At 69.2% G+C, this 23,251-nt stretch overlaps 3 protein-coding genes across 3 annotated transcripts; 1 reads left to right on the forward strand and 2 right to left on the reverse strand.

Moving 5' to 3' along the window:
- Positions 1-9,390: 9,390 nt before the first annotated feature.
- On the forward strand, positions 9,391-9,816 carry EMIHUDRAFT_45581 (hypothetical protein; the record flags this gene model as incomplete). Its single annotated transcript, XM_005792866.1, has 2 exons — positions 9,391-9,489; positions 9,562-9,816. Coding segments are annotated over 2 exons (354 nt in total), but the record flags the coding sequence as incomplete, so codon positions are not given.
- Positions 9,817-10,930: 1,114 nt separating this feature from the next.
- Positions 10,931-14,439, reverse strand: EMIHUDRAFT_222578 (hypothetical protein; the record flags this gene model as incomplete). The annotated part of the gene is made up of 4 exons (XM_005792867.1): positions 10,931-11,053; positions 11,848-11,922; positions 11,992-12,515; positions 14,013-14,439. 4 exons carry the CDS (start codon positions 14,437-14,439, stop codon positions 10,931-10,933), a joined length of 1,149 nt encoding a protein of 382 aa, XP_005792924.1.
- A 5,954-nt stretch (positions 14,440-20,393) lies between these two features.
- Positions 20,394-22,186, reverse strand: EMIHUDRAFT_454208 (hypothetical protein; the record flags this gene model as incomplete). The annotated part of the gene is made up of 6 exons (XM_005792868.1): positions 20,394-20,668; positions 20,900-20,950; positions 21,044-21,193; positions 21,285-21,587; positions 21,669-21,935; positions 22,130-22,186. Coding segments are annotated over 6 exons (1,101 nt in total), but the record flags the coding sequence as incomplete, so codon positions are not given.
- Positions 22,187-23,251: the final 1,065 nt, after the last annotated feature.

Below are 23,251 nucleotides of genomic sequence, written 5' to 3' on the forward strand. Positions count from 1 at the left end.
CGCGCTCGGCACCGCCGACCAGCTGTGCGGCGTCCTCGCCCACCTCAAGAAGATGCTGCTCCGCACCGCGGACAGGCTGCGCCGGGCCAACCCGCGCCGGCCGATGTACAAGGCAGGGCTCGACGGGCCCGAGGGCCGCGCGCCAACGGCCACACTCCCGGCGCGGAGGAGTGAAACGCGCTCACCACGTTGCCCCCCGAACGGCAGGCTTCGCTCGCTACCTCCTCGCGCAGAGTGTGACGCCGCACGCGCGTGCTCGCCTGGAGAGCAGCCGCCTCTTCGAGGAGGTGTGCGCGCTCCTCGCGGAGGGGCAGGCAGTCCGGCCCGCCGCCGCGTCGTCCCGATGGGTCGCCAGCGCGCTCGCCTCGGCGACGGTGCCGCGGCTCCCGGTCGTCGAGCGCCTCGCAGCCGCCCCGTGGCGCCAGCTCGCCGCCGGTGCCTGCGGCTCTCGCCCTCGCGAACCCCCTCGTCGCAGTGTTCGAGCCCCGAGGCGCTGTCCTGTAGGCCCGCCCGCCGGCGGCCGCGAGCTCGCGCCGTGGCTGGTCGAGGCGCAGGCGGCGCTCGACGCGACGTTCTGGTCGCTCAAGCAGGGCCACGCGCCCTACTCGGCGCTGCTACGGCCGGGCGGCGAGCTGCACGCGGCACTCGGCATCCTCAACGCAGTGCTGCGCGGCGCGCCGCCCTCGGCGCCACCCCTCGGCTGCGCGCTCTTCGAGGCGGCCGACGCGAGCGTTGCCGAGCCCGTCGCCCCGCTACGCGGCGCCTTGCTCTCCGCGCTGCGGTTCGTCAAGGAGCTCCAGCGGCAGGCGGCGCACACGGAGCTGCGGCTGCAGCAGCCGCTGCTCCACGTCGACGAGCCGGCGGCGCGCGATTGCGCCCTCCTCGCCGCGCTCGCGCCGGCGCGGCTGGGTTTCGAGCTCGGTGTTGTGGCGGCGCCCTACCGCCGGGTGCGCCAGCTCGCTTGCGAGGTGTGTCCCGGCCCGGCCCGCCTCTTGCTCCCGCCACCCCTCCCGTTGGCCCCGGTCGCGCTTTCCGCCCCCGCGCATTGGGCCGAGGCCGCGCTCGGCCGTGCAGGTGTGCATGCGCAGCCACGCTCGCGACGCGGCGGCGTTTGTCGGCGCCGTGCAGCGACTGGTGGGCGCGCCGCTCGAAGCCCTTACGACGGCGGAGCTCGGGCGTCGCGACGGCTCCGGCGACACTCTGTCCCAACAGGCCCTGGCCGACGGGCTGCTGCACCTCCGCAGCGTTGGCCGTGCGGCAGCCGAGGCTTCGCTGCCCCGCGATGCGAAGTCTTACGCCGCGGCGCTCGCCGGTCGCGTACTCCAAGCGCCCGCGTCGCTGCGGCCGCTGGAGCAGCCGCTCCTGGAGACGTGCTTTGAGCTCGCCGTCGATCTCGGCCACTCGCCGCTCTCTCTGCTCCGGTCGATCGACGAGTCGTGCGCGGGGCGGCTCTTCTTCCAGCGCTTCCGCGCCAAAGTCGTCAGCTGCCTCATGGACGTGCCGGCCGATGGCGTCGAGCAGGCGGTCGATTGCATCATCGCAGCGGCGAGTGGGAGAAACGACCTGCCGGGCGCGCCGCTCTGGCGGCTGCTGCTCGTGTGGGTCGAGCAGCTCGAGAGGCGCCGCGACAAGCCGTCCGAGCCTCTCGTGCGCGCGATCGACGCGCGCCTCCCGCCCCTCTTGTCGCGGCCAGCGTGGCCGGACCCGGCTCGCACCGACGGGATGCTCGCCCTCGCGCGGCGGCTCATCGGGCTGGGCGCGCACCTGGTGCTGCTCGCCCCGGGAGGGAGCTGCTTGCTCGACGGGCTGCTCTGCCTGCTGCGCGCCGACAACGGCCTGCCGACTGCCGACCGGCGGCGCGCTGTGGTGGAGGTCTTCAAGCTGCTGCCGCAGCTGCTGAGGTGGCTCCGGCCGTCGGGTGCTTCGGCGGGGCGCCTCGGGGCGCTGGTTTGCGCGGTGCGGGCTGTGTTGGACAACGAGGTGCCGTTGAGCTTCAGCGAGCTGACTCCCGCCCGGCGGCACGAGGTGCAGGAGCTGCTGCGGCCGGTCCTCGACGCCGTCGCCGACCCGCTCGTGCGGTCGCGCGAGCTGCTGCTTACCGTCCTCCGGCTCGAGGCGGTGCGCGAGCCGCAGCTCGGAGCCGGCCACGCAGAGGCCGCCGCAGCGGGTGCTGGTGGCGAGGCCCGCGGCGCGAGGAACGGCCAGCGCGAGGCGGTGCGCGCCGCCGTGCGCGACATGGTCCGCGCGGTGGTCGCAAAGGCGCCGTCGGGCGGTGGCGGCGCTGCGGGCGTCAGCGCGCCGGAGCTGTGGGCGCTGTGCGTCGATCGCGTCTGCGGGCCGGCCGACCCCGGCAGTGGCGGTGCGGACTGGCAGGAGAAGATGCTCCTGCTCGAGTGGGTCTCGGTGCCGCTCTGCGAGGAGATGGCCTCCGCCGAGAGCCTCACCGAGCTCGTGGCCGCCACCATGCCGGCGCTCGCGTCTCTCTGGAGCGAGACCGACTGGCCGAGCCGGCTGCCCGCGCCGGAGGACGCGCTGTCCGCCGCGCTGGTGCGGCGGCGTGCCGCCTTCGAGTGGATCGGCATGCTGATCGCCCGCGTGCCAAAGTCGTCCTTCGAGCCCGGCGGCAGGCTGCTCGAGGCGGCGGGCGCGAGCGGGCTGCCCGACCTCAAGAAGCTCTTGATTGAGCAGTGTGGCACGGCGGCCAAGGAGAGGCTCCCTCTGTCGCGGGAGCCCACGCCTCGCGTGGCCGCGCTCAAGCGGCTGCTCCACACCGCGGCGTACGGCGGGTACGTCAACCTGATCGTGCACACGCAGTCCAAGCCAGAGGTCGTCTCAAAGCTCCTCTTCAACTGGAAGAAGCTGTGGGAGAATGCCGCGCCGACCGCGGCCTTCAGACTGGCGCAGACCCCGGACCACCCCACCGAGCGTGGCTCGAGCCTCGCCCGTCGGCCGGGGGCGCCCCGCGCGACGACTCGCGGCGGCGGCGGCGGCGGCGGCTATCTGCCGTCGCAAGCGCTGATGTCCAGCTCCCTGTCGCAGGGCGCGGACGACCTTGGCTCCGGCGGCGGCGGCGGCGATCCCATGGCCGCCGCGCCGCACGCACTCGGCCGCGCGCACACGCAGAGCTCTCAGGCCCACTCCCAGTCCCAGAGCTCCGACGGCGACGCGCCCGACGGCCGGCCGGCACAGCGCGGGCCGCAGCAGCCGGAGGAGGGGGAGTGGCAGCGGGAGCAGCAGCGGGAGCGGGAGCGGGAGCAGCTCTTCGCCGACGACCCGGAGCGTGTCGGCGAGCTCGCCTCCGCCACGCTCGAGATGGACGCCCTCAACAAGGAGCCGCTGGTGCAGCTGCTGCTGCGCGCCGTCGACCAGGTGAGGCAGCGTGGCCTCGAGGCGCGGGGGGAGGGCGGCATGCCGGTGTGGATGGGCCGGCTGCTCGACACGCTCTCCAGCAGCTCCGCGACGTACACGACCCGGCTGCTCGTCGCGAGGCTCGTCTACGACCTCCGCAACTTGCCGCTCGAGCCGCTCGAGCCGGCAGGGGGGGAGGCCGCCTCGCCGGCCCCGGGCACGAAGAGGCTCTTTGCCGACCACGCCCGCCGGTGGTACAAGCCGCTCGCGCGGCTGGTGCTCGAGAGCCTCCACGCCAACGGCTGCTTCCACTACCTCGCGCACGACCTGCTCCAGCTGATGGGCAGCTGGCCCGCCGAGGCGGTGGACGAGGCGGACGGCGAGCTGCACGCGCTGCTGGGCCACGTGCTGGAGAAAGGGATGCTGCTCTGCAACGACAAGCGAGGGCCCGTCCTGGCCGAGAACGTGCGCACGCTCAAGCTGCTGCTCGGCCGCTGGGCCCCGCGGCTCGGCGCCAAGCTGCCGCTGCGCCGCCTCCTCATCCTCAAGCAGCTCAAGGCGCGCAGCAAGGGGGACGAGGCCAGGGAGGTGCAGTGGCGCAAGGCGGCGCTCCACCTCCTCAACGCGCTGCTCGCCAACCACCTCCCTCTCGCAGACGACGAGGCCGCCACGACCATCCCCGGCGGCCACTGGACGCGCCTCATGCCGCCCGGCAGCCCCGCGCTCGCCAACGCCCCGCCCGCGGCCAGCGACGCGTACACGCCCGTGGGGCCGACCGAGCTGCTCGACGCGCTGCTGAGCTGCGTCAAGCACGCGCGCAAGGCGGTGTACGACCCGGCCGCCACCGTGCTCGGCCAGGCGCTCGCGAGCCTGGGCGGCTCTGCGGCGGCGGACAAGCTGCCCGCCTGCGAGGAGAACGTCTTCAAGTACCTGTCGGAGCTGAGCATGTCCGACTACACGCAGGCGGGCACCAGCCGGCTGCTCGTGCTGCTCGACCACCTCTCGGAGGGGTACCCGCGCCTGCTCGAGCTGCGCGGCCGCCTGCTGGCCGTGTGGGCTCGCAGCAAGCTCCTCGAGGTCCACGGCGATGGGCGCGCAAACGTGCTGCGCTGCATGACGCACGCCGCCGCGCGCGAGCGCAGCGGCGCCGGCCAGGAGGAGCCCGCGCCGCTGCGAGGCGGCCCCGAGGGCGTGCCGCCGGTGACGACGAGCGTGACGAAGGAGGTGTGGGAGGGGCTGCTCTCGCAGCAGCAGCCCGAGGTGCAGCACGCCTCGCTCCGCCTCCTCCTCGAGCTCGCGCAGCACCGCCCCCTCGACAAGCTCTGGCCGCTGCTGCCCGCCCTCGACGCCGCTCTCGCGCGCCACCGAGCGGTGGACTGCCGCGCCCTCTACCACGAGCTGCTCATCCGGCTGCGCGAACGCGCAGCGGAGCCCGGCGCCGCGGTTCCCGACGCGGCGAGTGAGACCCTGCTCCGCTCGGGGCTGCTCGTCGGGCTGTGCGACCCCGACGAGACGAGGAGAGAGGCGATGCTCGGCTACTGGCACGGCCAGCTGCCGCGGAGCATGGCCGCCCGGCTCGTCGCGTGCTTTGAGACCCTCTACGCGCCGGCGGTGGAGGCGCAGTGGCTGCACATCTCGACGCTGCTCCTCCTGCAGCTGGTGCACGGGGCGCCCAACCGGCACAAGACCATCTTCGTCAAGACGCTCCTCGACACGAGCAGCTTCCAGCCCGTCGGCAACCTGGCGCCCACCCGAGGGAGCGCCTCGCTCGCCATGCTGCCCTGGGGCCACGAGTTCTTCTCGCAGAGCCAGCCCGCCTCGCAGGACGCGGGCGAGGGCGGCCCGCTCCGCGCGACCCAGTCCCAGCTCTACTCGCAGACGCAGACGCAGGACCAGCTCGGCGGCGTCCCCGCCACCTACAGCTCGCAGGCGGCCGACGGCGGCGGCGGCGGCGGCGGCGGCGGCGGCGGCGGCGGCGTGCAGCGGCGGCGTGCGGCTCTGCCGCCGGTGCCCGCCTTCGGTATGGGCAGCAGCCAAGCCGCGATGTCTGCTGGCGCGGGCAGCTCGCAGGAGCCGGACGGCGAGCGGCCGGTGCGCGACCGGCGCAGACGCAACCTCGTGGCGGCCAACGCCAGGCGCAGCAACGCACAGAGCGGCGCTGCGCGGCAGCGGAAGGTGCAGCTGATGCGCACGTACCGGGCGGGCGAGGTGCCAGACATTGCGCTGTGCGCGCTCGACTTCGTCGCGCCGCTGCAGTCGCTCGCGCGGCACGACCCGGTGGTCGCCAAGAACGCGCTCGTTCACCTCTACCGCGCCGTCCGACAGCAGCGCCTCGAAGGCGCGGGGGCGGACCAGCTGGTGCGGCCGCGCCTGCGGGCGTGGGCGGCGGTACCACACGCCGTCTCGACGTCTACGCTTCCTCCGCTGTAGGCGAGGCTCCACGCCGGCGTGGCTGCTCTGCTCACGTCGCGCGCGGGAGGCACCGCCTTCGTCGGCTGCCTGCACGAGCTCGCTCTGACCGAGGAGGGGGCGGGTGGGGCTGTGCCCGCTGATGTGAGGCACCCGCTGAGCCCGCTCGCTCCCCCCGCGTAGGACGACACGTCGGGCTGGCTCCGCCCGGAGGACGTGAGCGAGTCGGCGGAGCGCACCGGCACGCTGCACTCGGCGGCGCGGCTCATCGAGCGCCACATCGTCGCGGCGGCGCCCGCAGCTCGCCCTCAGAAGCGAGCCCGCGACCTCGCCTCGGCTGCGGCTTCGGGCGGCGAGCGCGAGGTGCGCGTCCTGCTGATGGAGATCTACCGCCAGCTCGCCGACGAGGATGTTGTGCGCGGCGCGGCGGCCGCGAGCACTCCCGCCCTTGCCGAGGGAGGCGCCTCTCCAGCTGTCGCCCTCCCGCTGTAGGCTTGGCGGCGGAGGTTGCCGGCGTGACCGAGTTGCGCGACGCGCTCTCCGCCGAGGCGCGCGGCGACTCCCTCGAGGCGCTGCGGCTGTTCCAGAGGGCGAGCGGCAGCCTGGGCGAGTCCGGCTCCGCGTCGGCGTCGGAAGAGCTGGAGCTCGCCCAGCGAGGGCGGCGCGCGTGCCTGCTCCGACTCGGGCGGTGGGGCGAGCTGCGCGCGGCGACGGAGGCGCTGGTGCAGCCGGGCGGTGACGGGCTCGGGACATGGCGCGAGAGCGCGCACGAGCCGTGGGTGAGGATGCTGCTGGTGAGCCGGGCAAAGGAGGGCGCCGCGGGGCAGGGCTGGAGGAGCTGGGTCGAGGAGCGGGCGGAGGGGGCGGCGGGCGGGGCCGGCGAGGCGTGTGCTCCTCACCCCGTCCGCGACAGCAGCTTGTTGCTCGATGCCGGCCTCGGCGCTCTCCTCGTCCTCGATCGGCTCGCCGCCGGCAGCGAGGACGGCGCTCGGTCGCTCCTGCCCGGCTGCGTCCAGGCCTTTGTCAGCCGCTGGGCCGCGCTGCACCCGCGCGCGACGATGGTTCGACTCAAGGAGCTGGAGCAGCTGCAGCTGCTCGCCGAGGTGTGGACAGCGCTGCTTCACACCTCTTGCTGTGAACAGGAGCTGGAACAGCTGCAGCTGCTCGCCGAGGCCAACGAGCTGCTCGACGTGCTGAAGCGACCGCTGCTCGCAGCGGCGGGTACCGGCCGCTGGGTCGCGACTGACGCCGTCGCCGCGCTCGCGCGCACGTGGTCGGGCCGCTACCCGAGCAGCTCCCAGCACGGCGCCGCGGTTTGGGACGACGTGGTGAGCAGCCGCGCGCTGCTCTTCTCCGTGCTGGAGCGCCGCCTCAACGAGGCGCTCGACGCCGTCGACTTCGACGACGAGGACGAGCGCGCGGCCATCCGTCAAGGCTCGCTCGGCGCCGCCAAGAGGTGCATCGCCGAGTCGCACGAGCGCGCCGCGCGCGCGCTCCGCATGCAAGGAGACTTCGAGCCCGCGAAGGGCCACCTGCTCGCGAGCATGGCCCTCCGCAAGGCGGACCCGAAGTGCTTCGGGCCGGTGAGCGTGCAGTTCCAGGCCGGCCTCCTCCAGCACACGGTCGCTAAGGCTCGCGCCAGCCGCAACTCGGGCGAGCTGCTGCAGATCTGGCAACAGGTGCGCCGGCCGGATGGGCCCCGCAACGCCAGTCTGGCCCTCCCCACCCCTGAAGCGCTCTCTTCGACTGCAGGGGGCGAAGCTACACGACATGTACGCATCCAACCCGCCGGAGGAGCGGTGCGAGCTGGCCGAGCTTCAGGCAGAGGTTGTGCAACTGATGCTCGACGGCGGCGATGCCGACGAGGGCGAGCGCCTGCTAACAGAGGTCATCGAGAGGCTGCGCTCGCTCCTCGACTCGCCCCTCGCCTCGCCCGCCGCCCTTGCGCCCGCGCGGCTCAAGCTCGTCGACCTCTGCTCCGCCTCCCTCAAGCGCGGGCACGAGACACGCGGCGTCGACCTCGCCCGCGTCGCTGTCGCCGAGGTTGTGCGTGCGATGGCCGGCGGCTCGCTCGCGGCACGCGACCGCTTCCTCACGGTGGTAGGCCCTAACCTGACCCCAAGTCTGACCTAACCCTAACCCTAGGCGCGGGACCGCCTGCTCACGGTGCTCGCGCTGCTGCGCGGCCGCGCGGAGACGTGGGAGGAGACGGGCGCCCAGCTGCTGACTCCGCCCGCCTGGATGATGCTCAAGTGGACATGCCAGCTCCTCGCGCTGCTCAACGAGCCGCACGGCGAGTGCGTCGCGCCCCTCCTCGAGCGGCTGGCGGCTGCCTACCCGGCTGCCGTCTACCACCCCTTCCAGCTCAGCAAGGAGTCGGTCTCGCGCAAGCCACGCCTCGCGCCGCGCGTCGCCGCCACGGTGCGAGCCATGAGCGCCGTGCTGCACAGCCCGCGGCTCGAGGCCCTGGCGGCCGCGTTCGAGGACCTCACGCACCCCGAGCTGAGGTACAAGGACCTGCTCGAGACGCTGACCGACCTGCTCAAGGAAGGGCGGGTCGAGGAGGCGCGCGCCAGCTACGTCGAGCTCACCCGCTGGCTCCGCGACCCGAAGCGCGGCGGCTTCCTCGCTGACTTTGCCAAGGCCAAGGTGGGCAGCCAAGGCGAGCGCACCCTCCAGAAGCTCGACGGTCTGTGCGGCGTCGACGGGCAGCACCTCGGTCGCTTCGTGGGGAGCGGGGGCGGACCGCCGACCCTGCAGAGGGAGCTCAATCGGGTCGGCATGGGCTGGAGGAAGCTCGAGGAGGTGTCGCAGGTGTGGGTCAAGGGCAACAAGCAGAGATCCACCCGGCTCGAGTCGTACTCGCCCCTGCTCGCAAAGTACCACCGCGCCGACGAGGCGGGCGGCGACCCGCTCGAGGCGCTCGAGCTGCCGGGGCAGTACGATGGGGACGCGCCGCCACTGGTCGACCAGCACGCGGCGGCAGACAGCTTTGACGCCGAGCTGCTCGTGATGGCGTCGCTCCGCAAGCCCAAGCGGCTGACCGTCTACTGCTCGGACCAGCGCGAGCGGCGCTACCTGATCAAGGGCGGCGAGGACCTGCGGCAAGACCAGCGCATCCAGCAGATCTTTGCGGTGGTCAACACGGTGCTCGCAGCCGACGGACAGTGCGCGACGCGCGGCCTGGCGATGCGGACGTACAGCGTGCTGCCGCTCAACGAGCGGGTCGGCTTCATCGAGTGGATGGACGGCACGCAGCCGCTCGGCAAGCTGATCGAGAAGGTTGCAAGGGTGAAGCACCGGGGTGGGCAAGATCCGATCAGTATGGCGGCGACCAAGTTCGCCGCCGCCTACCCCTTGGCCAGCAAAGGCCAGCTGCCGAGGTGGGCCAGCTGCAGCCGGAGAGACGCGGAGCAGCACCTCGCTGATGCGCACGCTCTGTTGCCGGCCGACCTCCTCTCGCGCGGCATCGAGTCGCTCTCCGTCGGTGCGCGCTCCCACACGAGATGCCGCAACCTAAACCTCCCGCACGTCGACATCCACGCTCGGCTCGCCTCACCCCCTCTCCCCCCCCCCCCCCCCCCACACACCACCACCCCCCTCCTCCTCCCTCCTCCTCCCTCCTCTGCAGGAGCCGAGTCGTTCCTCGCGACCCGCTCCTGCTTTGCGCGCTCCCTCGCCGTGGTGACCGTCGTCGGGCACCTCCTCGGCATCGGAGACCGCCACCTCGAGGTGCGGCTGTACCTTCTGCTTCTAGTGGTGGGTCACCCTAGTCCTTACCTGTACCTGTCACATGTGAACTAGAACTTCATGGTGGAGGAGGCGAGCGGCCGCGTCGTCGGCATCGACTTTGGCCACGCGTTTGGCTCGGCGACCCACCAGCTGCCACAGCCGGAGCTGATGGGCGTGCGGCTCACTCGCCAGCTCACCTCCTTCCTCCGGCCGCTCGACTCGGGCGTGCTGCTCAAGGGGCACATGGTGCTCGTGCTGCGCACGCTGCGAGCCCAGCGCGACGAGCTCCTGCGCGTGATGGACGTGTTTGTCTCCGAGCCGAACGTCGATTGGGCGAAGCAGGCGCGCACACTCGCTCGTCGCCTCGCTCGTCGCCTCGCCGCCACGCCACCCCACCCGGCCCCTCCCTCCTATCCCTCCTACGCCCGCTCTCGCCTCGCCCAGCGCCCCACCCAACGCCGTTTTCGGCAGGCGCGCAAGCTGGGCGAGGCGCAGCTGGCGAGCGTGCTCGAGCCGTCCGAAGGTGAGAGCCAGGCGTCGACGGTGGTGGCGAGCGAGGGCGGCGGCGCCGCCGACGGCGACAGGGACGCGGCGTGGGCGCGCAACCGGCTGGCCTCAGTGGTGTCCAAGCTGAGCGGAGGTAACGCCGCCCACATCACCGAGGCTGAGCTGCGGCTGAACCCGGTGGCCGCCAAGCCCGCCACCTTCGACCGGCTGGTCGAGATTGTACGCGGACCGGCAGACAGCTTGCGCCGCCAACTGCCCGCCACCGCTCTGACCCCGGAGCAGCAGGCGCGCTGCGGGCCTCGCTACCGCCCCCCGCCACGCACACGCTGACCTGGCTAGCCCCCTCGCCATAGGTTGACGTGCTGCTCGAGCTTGCCACCGATCCGAACGTGCTGGGCCGCACGTACCACGGGTGGAAGCCGTGGCTGTGAGATGCACTTCCGCCTTGCAAGATAAACATCTCTACTCTCTGCATTTTTCGTCATGTGTTGATGTGTATACGCAAGTCTGTAACGTACGGGCAGTCTCTCGGTGTACGGCTTTACCTACCTTACCTCCTGTCACATATTACCGTATGAACTATATCACAACTACTGGGCTGGGTTTTTTTAGGCATTGTGGGGTTGGCACTCCCATCGACCCTCATGACCTCCTGCGGTCTCTGAGATGGACACCAGTAGGTGTGGGACCATAGCCAGGGTACACTCGAAGGCTGGGTAAGCAGTAGAGGTCGATACTCGACGCGTCCCACATGGTCTGTGTCGCTGTCGGCACGCTGTCGACAGGACGTCGAGCGACACCGGTGGCAGTGCCACCCAGGAGTGGTCGGGCGGTCTCCCGTCATGAGAGAGCCACCATGTGATCCGTATGATGATTCCTGACAACCGCCTCAGTCAACTTTCGTCACAGTTCCCGCTCTGAGAGGAGCTGCGGGTCAGTTCGACAGCTGGAGCTGTGTCGCCGGCGTGCAGCGGCCTGCCTCCGGAGGTGCCTCTGAGGTGGACATTTTTTGGTCACCGTGAGAGAACGCGTTCGAATTTTCACTCCGGAACTTCAACTTCGCACGCGCACCGGCCAGGGCTACAATAGTGCCAGTGAGGCGAAGGCGCGAGTCGGAAGGCCGCGACCGTCAAGTGTTCCCCCAATTTTCCTACAATCGCTGTGAACCCAGCCTGAGCCACGTAACTCCACGACCTCTCTCCACACACGACCCTCTCGCCGAAAAAAAAAGATACGCCGCGTTGTACATACATACACACAGAGAGAGACGGGGCAAACCATGGGGCAAAAACCAAGAGGAAGATCGAAAATGGGGGACCCACCCCGGTCCACCTGCGACTCAGACCCCAGACAGAGAGCCGAACCTGCGAGCTGCGTGTGTCGCCCGCTGCTCCCCGCTCTACACCAACAAGCCTACCCGCCGTAGCAGTACGTTTTGAGGCCCATTGCGCAGAGATTTGCATTCATCACGGCAACGTTGTTTCGGTTCGACAGGACGTTTGCACCAGGAGGCGGAGGTGGAGGCGGTACCCCCGGCGGGATTGGAGGCGGCGGAGGTGTTGGCTCGCCTGGAGGCGGAGGTGTTGGCGCGCCTCCAAGCGGGGACGGTGGTGGGAGTGTGGTAGCTGCCGGCGGGGTGGCGGCTGGCGGCGGGGCGGCAGCTGCCCCTGTCCTGCTCCATGGGAGCCAGCTCCATGAGCCGCTCGGTGCGGTCGTTGGCGGTGCCAGTGCCGGCGGCAGTGTAGGTGGCAGTGGCGTGGGTGGCGCCACCGGAGGTGCCGGTGGGAGTGGCGGTGGCAGTGGAGCCGATGGCGACGGCGGCTGTGCGGCCGCCGTGGCTCGGGTCCGCACTGCCACCTCGTAGGTTGGCAACGCGGCGTTCACTGCTGCCTCGGCGGTCATGAAGGCTGCCTCGGCGGCGAGCGCCTGTTCACAGCTAAGGTGTGAAGAGATGCTGTGTGCAGCCTTGACGCCGGCCTGCGGCGGGGCGAGCACCGCCACACCCGCCGCCCTCTCGCGCCCCAAGGCCTTCGCCACCTCAATCTCGAGGGCGACGGAAGGCGGGGAGGAGGCCGCGGCCTTGGCCTCCGCCGCCAGAAGCGCCTTCTCCGCCGCCGCCTCCTCCGCCGTGGCGAGCGCTGTGGCGACCATCGCTACGGCGAGCACGGCGCGCTTCGCGTCGAACGCCGCAATTGGGTCTGCAATGCTCCCAAGAGGGACTGCCGGCGCCGGGGCGGGAGGCAGCTTCGGGAGCGGCTGCGACGCGGCTGCGGCCGCCGCCACAACCGCCTCGGCCTTGCCCGCCAGCTGCGCCTCGACGGCCATCACCTCCTGTTCCGCCGCTGTCAGCGCCCCAGCCGCGAGCTGCAGGCGCGACGCCCAGTTCGGGAGCCACGCCGGCAGCAAGTCCGCCTTGTACAGCGCGATCTCGGCCTCCCTCACCCGCCGGTGGGCCCCCATCAGCTTCGCCGGCAAGGCCAGAAGCTGCGCCGTCGCCAGCTGTCGCACCCGCTCAAGCTCTAGCGAGGCGGGACCAGCAGCGCCAGGCCCGCCGGCGGCACCGCCGTATGCATAGCCGGACGCTGCCTGCGGGGCGGTAGCTGCCGGCGGAGTGGCGGCTGGCGGCGGGGTGGCGGCTGGCGGCGGGGTGGCAGCTGCCCCTGTCCTGCTCCATGGGAGCCAGCTGCTCCATGAGCCGCTCGGTGCGGTCGTTGGCGGCGGGGGTTGGAAGGGCTGGCGGCGAGGAGGGCGCGCTGGCGGCGAGGGTGGAGAAAGAGCCCCCAGCGGAGCGGGCGGCGCGGGCGGGGGCTGCGGCGGCTCGGGAGGCGGCGGCGAGGGGCTGGGCGAAGGAATGGTGTACGGCGGAGGGGGCGACACCGGCGGAGGCGGCGGGGGCGGGGCAGAGGGCAGCGGCGGGCTCTGCGGCGGCGGGGAACTTGATGGCGGTTGGGAGGGCGGACGGAGTGGATGCGGGGAGGGTGGGTGCGCGGGCGGCGGCGGCGGAGGCGGCGGCGGCGGCGGCGGCAACGGCTCCCATCCCCAGAAGGATGGCGGCGAGGGTGGGGGCGGCGGCGGCGGGGGGGCGGATGGAGGGTGCGGTGGCAGGCCAGGAGGCGGCGGGGGTGGCGGGGCGGGAGGAGGGTGCGGCGGCGGCACGTCGGGAGGCTGCGGCGATGATGGCGGCACGGGCGGCGATGATGGCGGCACGGGCGGCGATGATGGCGGCAGGGGCGACGAGGGGGGGAGGTATGGCGGAGGTGGGGCCTCGGCGACAGATGGGGCGAAGAAGGAAGTCAACGCAGTTGCCAAACTGTTCAGCCAGAAGGATGGCGGCGAGGGTGGGGGCGGCGGCGGCGGCGGCGGCAACGGCTCCCATCCCCCGAAGGATGGCGGCGAGGGTGGGGGCGGCGGCGGCGGGGGGGCGGATGGAGGGTGCGGTGGCAGGCCAGGAGGCTGCGGCGGGGGTGGCGGGGCGGGAGGAGGGCGCGGTGGCGGCACGTCGGGAGGCTGCGGCGATGATGGCGGCACGGGCGAGAGGGGCGGGCGGGGCGGGGCGGGAGGATCGAAGGGTGGCTGCTGCGGGGCGGGAGGAGGGTGCGGCGGCGGCACGTCGGGAGGCTGCGCCTGCGGCGATGATGGCGGCAGTGGCGACGAGGGGGGGAGGTATGGCGGAGGTGGGGCCTCGGCGACAGATGGGGCGAAGAAGGAAGTCCACGCGGAGTCGACGGTGGGGCGAAGAAGGAAGTCCAAGAAGGTTTGCGGAGGGGACGGTGGCGGCGGCGGCGACTGAGGAGGCGACGATGGCGGCGGCGGCGACTGCGGAGGCGACGGCGGCGGCGGCGATTGCGGAGGGGACGTTGGCGGCGGCGACTGCGGAGGGGACGTTGGCGGCGGCGATTGCGGAGGCGACGGTGGCGGCGGCAACGTATGCGGAGGCGACGGTGGCGGCGGCGTTTGCGGAGAGGGCGGTTGTGACGGCGGTGCTGAAGGTGGTGCTGGCGAGGACAGACTGGCACTGGCCTGCAGCGTTTGAGGCGGCATTTGGCGGGCCCAGCATCCAAACGAGTCGATGCGCAGAGTGGCGTCTGGCAGAGCGTCGTAGAGAACGCAGCGGATTTTCGCGCGTTCTCGGAGGGCGGTAGTCTGGATACCCAGGCAAAGAGAATTGTTCGTGCATTTGGCCTTGCACCGATCCACGCCGCTCAGGCCCCAAAACTCATCAATGACATACTCATAGCCAGACGAGACCTGGCCCGACGATCCCTTCTTGAACTTGCACGCGCCGACCGAGCTGGTGAGACGGCCCGGGGAGACAAACGACCCGGTGACGCCCGGGGAGAGAAGCGACCCTGTGACGCCCGCGCGACCACCAGCGCCCTTCGCAGCCTGAGCGGGAGGAGAGGGAGGAGAGCCCAGCAGAGCGCCCAGCAGAACGATCGACATGTATCTTAGTACCTGTGTCTTTGGAAGATTCCGCGCACAGCTTTTTTTCTTCTCGTACCCCCCCCCCCCCCCATCTTTCGGTTCCACTTCCTGCATACATTTTTCCATCGGAACACGGGCACCATCGGAACTATCGGAACACGGATCAGATTTCTGGGTTTCAGAAAAATGGTGGGGAACCGACATCATGGCCCCGAATGCCGTGCTTAGGTAATCTCAGCCGCAGCCCCAGCTAGAGGGTCGACAGCGTCCTAATCTAAAATCTGAGGATTCAGGATTGAGGGCTTGCTTCAGTGAGGCCAAAGTGAGTTTATGGATGTGTGAGAACGGTGCGGGACACGAGGAGTCACGCGGACCGACTCGTCGGTGACTCTGCTGCACGCCGTTTCAGAATTTTTCTCAGCGTGAGCGAGACGTGGAAGAATGCGACCGTCTCGGGTAGGAGCGTAGGAAGAGAGCCCGGAGTATCAGAGTAGCCGTCGTGGTCGTGGCGAGCAGCGCCGGCCACTCCGGCGCCGCGTCGGCAACATGGGAGCATGTCCACCGCCACTTCGCGGTCGCAGCGCTGTTGTTTGTCGCCCAAAACGCCGCATGTACCTCTGGCGGGCCAAAGATCGACTCACATGTCGATTTCGACGCGACGGCGGCATGGAGGCATCACGTCTCCATGCCGCCGTTAAGTTGGAGCCTGTCTCCTGGCGATCACAGCGCTCGCAGGAGGTACATGCGAGCTTTTCAGAGTCACTAGAGCAATTGGCCGGCGCCCCTTGGGCGCCGGACCCGCCCCGGGGGCGTGGCGTGTCTAGTGATGTGGCACGTCTAGAATAGATCAAGAGATCAGTAGTCAAATCAGAAAAGAGAGGTAAAGGAACACTCCGGGCCTTCGTAACCGAAAGGTGAGCTGAAGTGCTCAAGAGTATCTGCGTCGTACTTGAGATCGCAATCTAACAAATCGCTCGTGGCGGGTGTCTCGTGGAACGGTGCATTCATTAGCACCTCGTACGGCGACATTGCATTGATCACTCGACATAGATCAGACCGGATCTGAGCCTTCAACTCCCTAATCTGTGGAGGGTCGAAAATATGCTCCATAGAACGTTCGAGCATATTTTTCTTCCACTCTTTCTCGTCTTTCGCTTTGAGTAGCTCTTTGAGCTCGGCAACGCGAGCATGACCGTTGAAGAACCGTTGAAGGAGCGCGTCGTACGCATATTGGTAGGGCAGCTGTGGGAATCCGTCACAAGCTACGTCACCTTCTTTGATCTCTTCAACACTGAGCGATCGGAAGAGGTCTTCTGACACGCACCGCAGCCCCCGCTCCGACCTTCGGATCTCAAAGTCCGTGATTCCGTGTTCCAAAGCCGCCCTTGAATCCAATTCCGTACGTGGCTTTTCCAATTGAGATAATTCCGTATTCCAATTCAAAGCCCGTAATTCCGCAATCCTAACACGCACCGCAGCCAACCGATGCTCTTGCGGTCTCAACCTGTGCATGTCGAGCCATTCTTCCGGTGAAAATTCACTCCAAGGTTGTGGTGCATTCATTAGCACCTCGTACGGCGACATTGCATCGACTTCTCGTCGCAGGTCAGATAGTATCGACGCACTCAGATCCTCAATTTGTGAATTCAGCTCCTCGATCTGTTCCTCTCGGGCCTGCTCTCTCTCTTCTAAATCCTTGCGAGTGAACGAATAGTGGCTGCAGCCTCTGAGCATGGCCCTGAGCTCTGAGTCCCGCTCATGGCTACGGCACATGCGGTCCAGAAGCGAGTCGTACGCGAACTGGAAGGGCAGCTGCGGGAATCCCTCACACGTAATGTTGTTCTTTCGGATCAGATCCGCATCGAGTCTCCTGTACACGTCTTCTGACACACACCGCAACGGCCATTTGTTCTCCTTGCAGAAGGTTTGGTACCCCCAACTGGCGCGCCACTCACGCAAGAGGTCGTCCGTGAGGACCAAGGTGCCTGGTCGTTGATGAATTCCCCCCATGATGATGCAGAAATAGCTGCCTGGGACTCGTCGTTGCTCTTCAAACCAGTTCTGCATTGCCTCAGACTCATGAGTGATGCGGTCACTCGTCTCTGTCAACCTGGCCATCATTGGCTGTCCCTGCTCCATGTATGTCCTCCATGCAACATCGCGACGGTTGACCTTGACGATCTCCTCTCGTCCATTCAAGAGAAACACCCGAACTCCCTGCACCAAATGTCCATCGACGAACTCCCCGTCATGGAACTCTCCGTTGCTGAACTTGACGCATCCCCTCCCAGTGAACTCGAGAAATGATCCCTCCCGTTTCCAGTGGCCGTCGTAGCACCTCACGCGGATTTCGTCCGACCGGTGGTCTTCTTCGAGATACATTCTCGCTCCTCTGCCAAAGAGGCCTCGTATAAATACCTCGTCGATGAAATGCCGATCGAGATCGGCCTTCTTGGCTCCCATCTCCTGTAGCTTGACAATACGTTGCGCATTCTCCCGCTGAACCTGCTGCATATCGACAGGAATCTTGCCGCCGAGCGTTGACGGTGGCTCCCGTACGCTGTACTGGATGGTCGCTGACGGGGGCGGCCGTCTCCCGAGCACCTTCTCCCACGCACTCAAAAGACGCTCCCTGACTCCGCTGGCCGAGGAATTCAGCACCAACCAGGTGAGGTTGGCCAGCTGAAAGAAGAGTTGGATTGTCGGCGTCTTGAAAGACTGCGAGCGCGCTGAGCTATGCTGCTGCTGTCTCTGCTTCTCTCGCCGGTCGCCGTCGTCGGGCGGCCGCTGGCGTGCAGTGCGGTCTCGGCTCTGCTCATGGACCTTTTTCTGTGCCTTTAGGCGCTCTGCCATCAGCTTCCTGCGGGCGTCTCGCTCCTGCTCCCATCGGGCGTGATCGGCACTGAAGGCGGCCGCGTTCGCGTACGGCCTGCCCGGCCCGATTTCCTCCTGCCGTGGCTCGGCCCGAAGCTTGTCCGGCAGGGGAGGCACGTGGATGGTCGAGGGGCCGGCACCGGCCGACATGCATGGAGGGCGAACGCGCGACCAAATTTTCGGGCGGACAAACCGCGCGGGCTGCTACTTTCAATGATAGGGAAGCGATTGCGCGAAATCCCACACTGGTGGATTTTGTCTGCCCTCTAGCCCCCCGCCCCCCCCACTCGGCCGAGAGAGAGTTCCCGCAGGCAGAGAAGACTAATCCTGGGGGAAGCAACTCCAGACGCGCTCGATCGAGCTGGTTCTCCATAAAAAAAGTAATATATCTTTACTTCCAAAACCCGGACGTGCCTCCACCGGCACGCCGCTTCCGACAGGGTGATGGAAGGTTCGACGCACCCCCGGACTGGGCAGAGAGATCCCAGTGCATCTGCGCTGGGCTGTCCACCCCGCCCCCACTTGCCCTGACTGCACAGGATAGCGTGCCCCGACAAACGGCGACACATAGCGGGGGACACTGCGCCGGGGGGTATGCCTAACTTTGGTGCTTTGTGTGGGTCGCGTTCCCATGGTAGTTGTGTGGCTGAAGCCCTCGTGCCGCTGGCTTGCCCCTTCCAGCGGCTGGCCCCTCGAGACTGTCGGTGCTTGGCGGGAGGAGGGGGAGAGGGAGGCCCGGTGGGAGGAGAGGGAGAGGGAGGCCCGGTGGGAGGGGAGGAGAGGGAGGCCGCCTTGGGCTCTTCTCCTCCCCCCTCCCTAGGCTCTTCTCCTCTCCCCACCCTGGGCTCTTCTCCCCTCCTCCCTGGTACTCTCGGCCTGATTACCGGAGCGACTGCTGGAGCAGACGCTGGGGGGACACTCACGCCCGGAGGCGGTACGCACGACCCGGAGGCGTGGGGATGGGGGGGGGCCGCGCCGCCGCCGCCGTGCCGCCTTCTCCCGCTTTGACCTCCCCCTGAATGCCTTTGCAAGAACCGCCAGCGGCGGTGGTTGAGCCGTTCGCGGTTCGAGCGGGGACCTTTTGGCTCCCGGATCGAAACTCGGGTGGGGGTTGCTTCGCGGTAGCGAACGCGAGCGGCGTGAGCGCGTGCGTGTGCGCGTGCGCGGCTGCAAGGCGAGGCGCAGGCGCTGGCGCAGGGGTAGGCAAGGCGAGGCGGGCGGCGGCGGCGCGCGATAATTCCTTTTGCCCGGGTGAGGCGTGGCGAGCGCGTCGCGCGGTGATGACGCCGCACGCGGAGAAGCTCTTGGTGACCCACCGCGGTGGCAGCGAGCCAAAGCAAGCCACCTGCCGCATGACGGGTTGACCTCGAAAAAGAATTTTTTCACCTGGTTCTCCATAATTATCTTTACATTTTCTTGCGACGGGTTGCCGGCTCGCATTCCATGAAAATGAACACACATGTGTGATGTGTGTGTCTCCTCCGCAACAGCTACTACTGTATAAAGTCGGAAGTATGGGACACTCTCGCTCGCGGATCCTGCTCTAGGTCTAGCCCGCTGTGTGGACGCGCTGGTCTCCTCTAGCCCCTCCGCGTGGGCGAAGGCGTGGCCAGAGCGTGGTCCAAAGAGAGCAAGCCTGTAGGTCGGGCGGGACACTAGCGACCCTGGCCGGCCTTCCGGCGGCAACTAACGCCGCACACGAGCCAGGGGGAGCCCCGCCCCGTGGAGGGAGGGGAGGGAGGCTCTGACAGCAGCAGCTCGAGTCGGAGCCGGCGCCCCTCGCACTGCAGCCTTACTTGTTCAGGTTCCTCCACTTGTCCTTGAGGTGGACCTGGCGGCGTGGCGTCGTCGGGCGCGCGTCAATGACTCCCATGCGGCGCGGCGCGGCAAGCGGGAGGGAGGCGGGCGGGGGGCGGGCGGGCGGGCGGGCGGCGGGGAGGGTGGGACGGGTCGGCGCGCATTCGTGCGGTGCTTGTGGAACTTGAACTCGCGTAGGATGTCTGCCCAGCGTCCCTCGCCGTACTTTTGGTACCCCCGCTTGAGCTGCTCCACCTCCTCCGACGTCCACCGCAGCCGGCCGCACTTGGACTGCGGCTGCTTGCCGCCCGTGCGGGCCTGCTTGGCGACGGCGGGTCCGGGTCCGCCAGAGTCATCGCCGTCCGAGTCCTGCGCGCGGGTGCGCGCCACCGCTCAGCCAGAGGCGAGGGAGAGGGGCGGAGGGAGGAGGGGCGGAGGGAGGAGGGGCGGAGGGAGGTGGGAAGGGGAGAAGAGGGCAAAGGAGGGGCGGCGGGGGCGGCGCGGGAGGGGCGGCCTCGATCTCGCCCTGTATCTCGGCTGCATCTCGGCTGCATCTCGCCTCGATCTCGTCCTCGATCCGGTCGCCCGACTCGTTCCAAGGGATGCTCTTCCCGCGCCGCGTGCTGTGCACCGGGTCCGCAGCAGACGACGAGCCGCCGCCCCCTCGGCCCGTCTCTGGGCGGCCAGCCGCCGCACCGCCCGCCGCCGCACCGCCCGCCGCCGCACCGCCCGCCGCCGCGCCCGCCTTCCGCTTCCCCAGCGCCGTCGCCTCGGAGAGGGCGGCGGGCAGCGGGTCCACGACGCCGCGCGCCAGCCGGGCGGTGCCGCGCGCGAGCTCGGCCGCACTCCCACTCTGCGCCTCCTCCTCCCCCACCTCCTCCTCCGCCCCCGAGTCCCAGGCTCGGTCGGCGGCGGCTGCAGCGGCTGCGGCGGCCGCCGCCGCCCTGGCCGCCCTGGCCGCCCTGGCTGCCTTGGCTGCCGCCGCCTCGGCCGCCACCCTCTCCGCCTCGGCCGCCTCCGCCCTCCGCTCCGCCTGCCTCTGCTGCTGGAGGATGCGCGCCTTTGCCGCCTTCGCCGCCTCCGCCTCCTGCTCCTCCCTCAGCGCCGCCGCGCGCAGCTCCGCTGCCTTGGCCAGCTTCTCCGCCTCGATCCGGTCCAGGTCCGCCATCGACAGCTCCTCCACACTTCGCTGCCCCGCACCCCGCCCTGCACCCCGCCCCGCCCGCCCGCCGTCAGATGGGCCCGCCTCCGCCTCCGCCTCCGCCGCCGCGTCCGCGTCCGCGTCCGCGACCGCCTCCTCCGCCTCCGCAGGGGCCGCGCGTGCGCGTGCTTGCGCGCGCGCCCCGCGCACCGTCGGCGCCTCCTGTGGCGGGCGGGCCGCCTCGCCCTCGTCGGCGCCCTCCTCGTCGGCGCGGTCCTCGGCGCGGTCCTCGTCGGCGCGGTCCTCGTCGGCACCCTCCTTGTCGGCGCGGTCCTTGTCGGCGCAGTCCTCGCCCTCTCCGAGCTCGATGCTGATCAGCCGAGGGTGAGGCAGGAGAGGGCGGACGTGGTCGGAGAGGTACTCGTCGATCATGCCCTGCGGAGGAGGAGGAGGAGGGAGGAGGAGGGGAGGAGGGAGGAGGAGGGGAGGCGGGAGGGCGGTGGCGTGGTGGGCGGGCGGGCGGGCCAGGGGAGGGGAGAGGCGGCGGAGAGGAGGGGGAGGGGAGGGTGGGGGGAGGGGTGACGCGGATGGTGCGAGGCCGGTGGTGCGAGGCCGGTGGTGCGAGGCGTGGGGCGTGCGGTCGCAAGGCGGGGGTGGTGCGAGGGCCTGCAGGTGCTCGGCCGAGTGCCGCTGGAGGAGAGGGGCTGCCTTTGCAACCTGCGGGGGGGACACGGGAGGGAGGGCCGCGCCCGCGTCGCGTCGCACGCGGTGCGCCACGCTGCACACCCTCCGCTGCGGAGGACGCGGCACCTCCCCCTTGCACGCGCTCTCGAGCGCGTCGGTGAGGAGCCTCACGCACGACTTCTCCGCCTTGAAGCGCGGGCGGGAGAAGTGGCGGTCGAGGGCGCGCTTGCCCTCCCTCCAGCTGGCGGGCGTCGCGCGCAGGTGCTCCAGCACGACCTGGACGGCGCGGGGCGGGGTCGCGAGAGTTATGCGCAGCAGCGGCTGGGCCGGCTGCGGTGGCAGGCCCCGCCTGCATGCGCAGCTCCACCCGGAGGCCGACCAACGCTTCGGATGCGTCGTCGATGCCGAGGGACGCAACGAGCCTGTCGAGCGCACCCAGCGCTTCGCCGAGCGGCGTCGCGCCGGCGGAGACGGTCTGCAGCTGACGCACCCGCTTCCAGTTCTCGGCGCGCGCGTCGGCGGGCTGCACGCCCCGCTGCTCGAGGAGGTCGGCCACGGCGCGGGGCATGGGCTCGCCGCGCCCCGACGAGCAGGCGAGCTCGTAGATGCCCGACAGCACACGCGAGGCGATGTCGGGGTCTTGGCGAGGCGGTTCGGCCATCGGCTGCGCCTGAACCCGATGTCGTTCGATGTCGTTGGGAGTGCTGCCGCCAGCGCGCTCGTGTTTTCTTTTTTCAGTGATTCTTAACACCAAAAGGCACGGGCTGCCTGTGATGCACATGGCGCGGAGCAGCATCGGGTTGGTGTCGAACCCGAGCGGGTCCTCATCCCAATCCCGGCGCCCACCCTCCGCGTCGTCCTGCTCATCGTGCGCCGCTTCCTTTACTTCGACTTTACTTACTGCCACTGCGCCGCTGCACGCTGAGCTGCCGCCGCCGCCGCGGCTGCTCGCGGCCACGTGGCACGAGGCGGCGTTGGCAGCGGCGGCAAACAAAGCGTCGCGCGCGGTGCAGGGCAACTCAATCAATAAAGTAGACGGGGCCGCAAGTTGTTGTCATGGCAGCCACCATTGTAGCCAAACGAGTCGGCCAGCTGCGGCGGCCCAAGAGCGTCGGCAGCGTCTCGACCGTGCCAGAGCCCGTCTTGGGCAGTTAGGTTAGGTCTCCGGTGGGTGTCGGTCGTGAGCCTGACGCAATGAGACACGCTCCGCACCTCCGAAGCCTCCGAACGTTCGATTCGCCCCGTAACGTCTAACCGCCCGCCGCGCATAACTGACTCCTCATCACCTCCCTACCAACATACATAGGGAGGAAGGTGAAGAACAGTCAGGCTCGGACTGGACACCAACGCGGCACGCACAGACAAAGAAAACAGCGTTCGAAACCAAATCAGCGCCAGTGTCGTGCCCAACGCGGTATGCGTATGGGTGGACGCGGGACAGATGATGACGACACGCACGAGCGACACACAGACACAAACAGGCTCACAAGACACACAGCCAGCTGGCTGCCACACACCCTGTCCCTGAGTGGGCGTACACATCACTCAGGGCCACGCCCCCCTCTCGCCCCCCCCAAAGCACACACGGAACAAACATCACCTGGCAACCCTGTCTGCACGTCTCTCGCGCGCGCGAGAGAGAGTTGTTTTGTGTTTGCGCGCGCGTGAACAGGGCTCCACAGGCCCCAAATGACGTGTGAGTGTTAGAGTTGTTTGGTATTGCTAAAAATCTCTCTCTCACACGGACGCCGGTGCCAAGGGCTCAAACAACAGCACACAAACACAGACAGTAACGTGTGAGACTAGTCACTACTCGAGTAGAGCAGGCTTGCTCCGCCTCTAATCTCGTCGCCGGCCGCAAGGCACGGACAAGACCGTGCGTGTGTGGGGTCTTGTGAGCTGTCTATGGACGCCACCCTCTTCACAGGCTAGCGGCCAGCCGCTAGCCCTAAACTCGCACTCATGGGTGACGACAATTCATTGGATGAGTGTTTGCGAGCAGAAGCGCGTGTGCTGAATCTAGATCGCACGCCGTGGCATATCACATATGTATGACTTGGGTAGGCGTGCGACCGCAGCGCGCCGCCCGCCCGCCGTAAGCTCGACGGGGCGCGCGTGTCAGCTATAAGTTTGCCTGGAGAGCTATCCTGGTCTTTCCGAAGAACGAGCCCCGCGCCACGGGTGCCAGCCGTGCGAGGGTCGAAGGCGGTGTCGGTTGCAAAGTCACGCGCTTCCGCACGCGCCTCACCACACACGAACACAGATGGCCAAGCGCGCCGCGCCCCGCCGCCGCCTCGCCGTTCCCTCCTCGCCGGCGGCCCTGCTCGACCTCCT

The sequence above is a fragment of the Emiliania huxleyi genome (genome assembly GCF_000372725.1).
Source record: "Emiliania huxleyi CCMP1516 unplaced genomic scaffold EMIHUscaffold_104, whole genome shotgun sequence".
Taxonomy (NCBI): domain Eukaryota; phylum Haptophyta; order Isochrysidales; family Noelaerhabdaceae; genus Emiliania; species Emiliania huxleyi.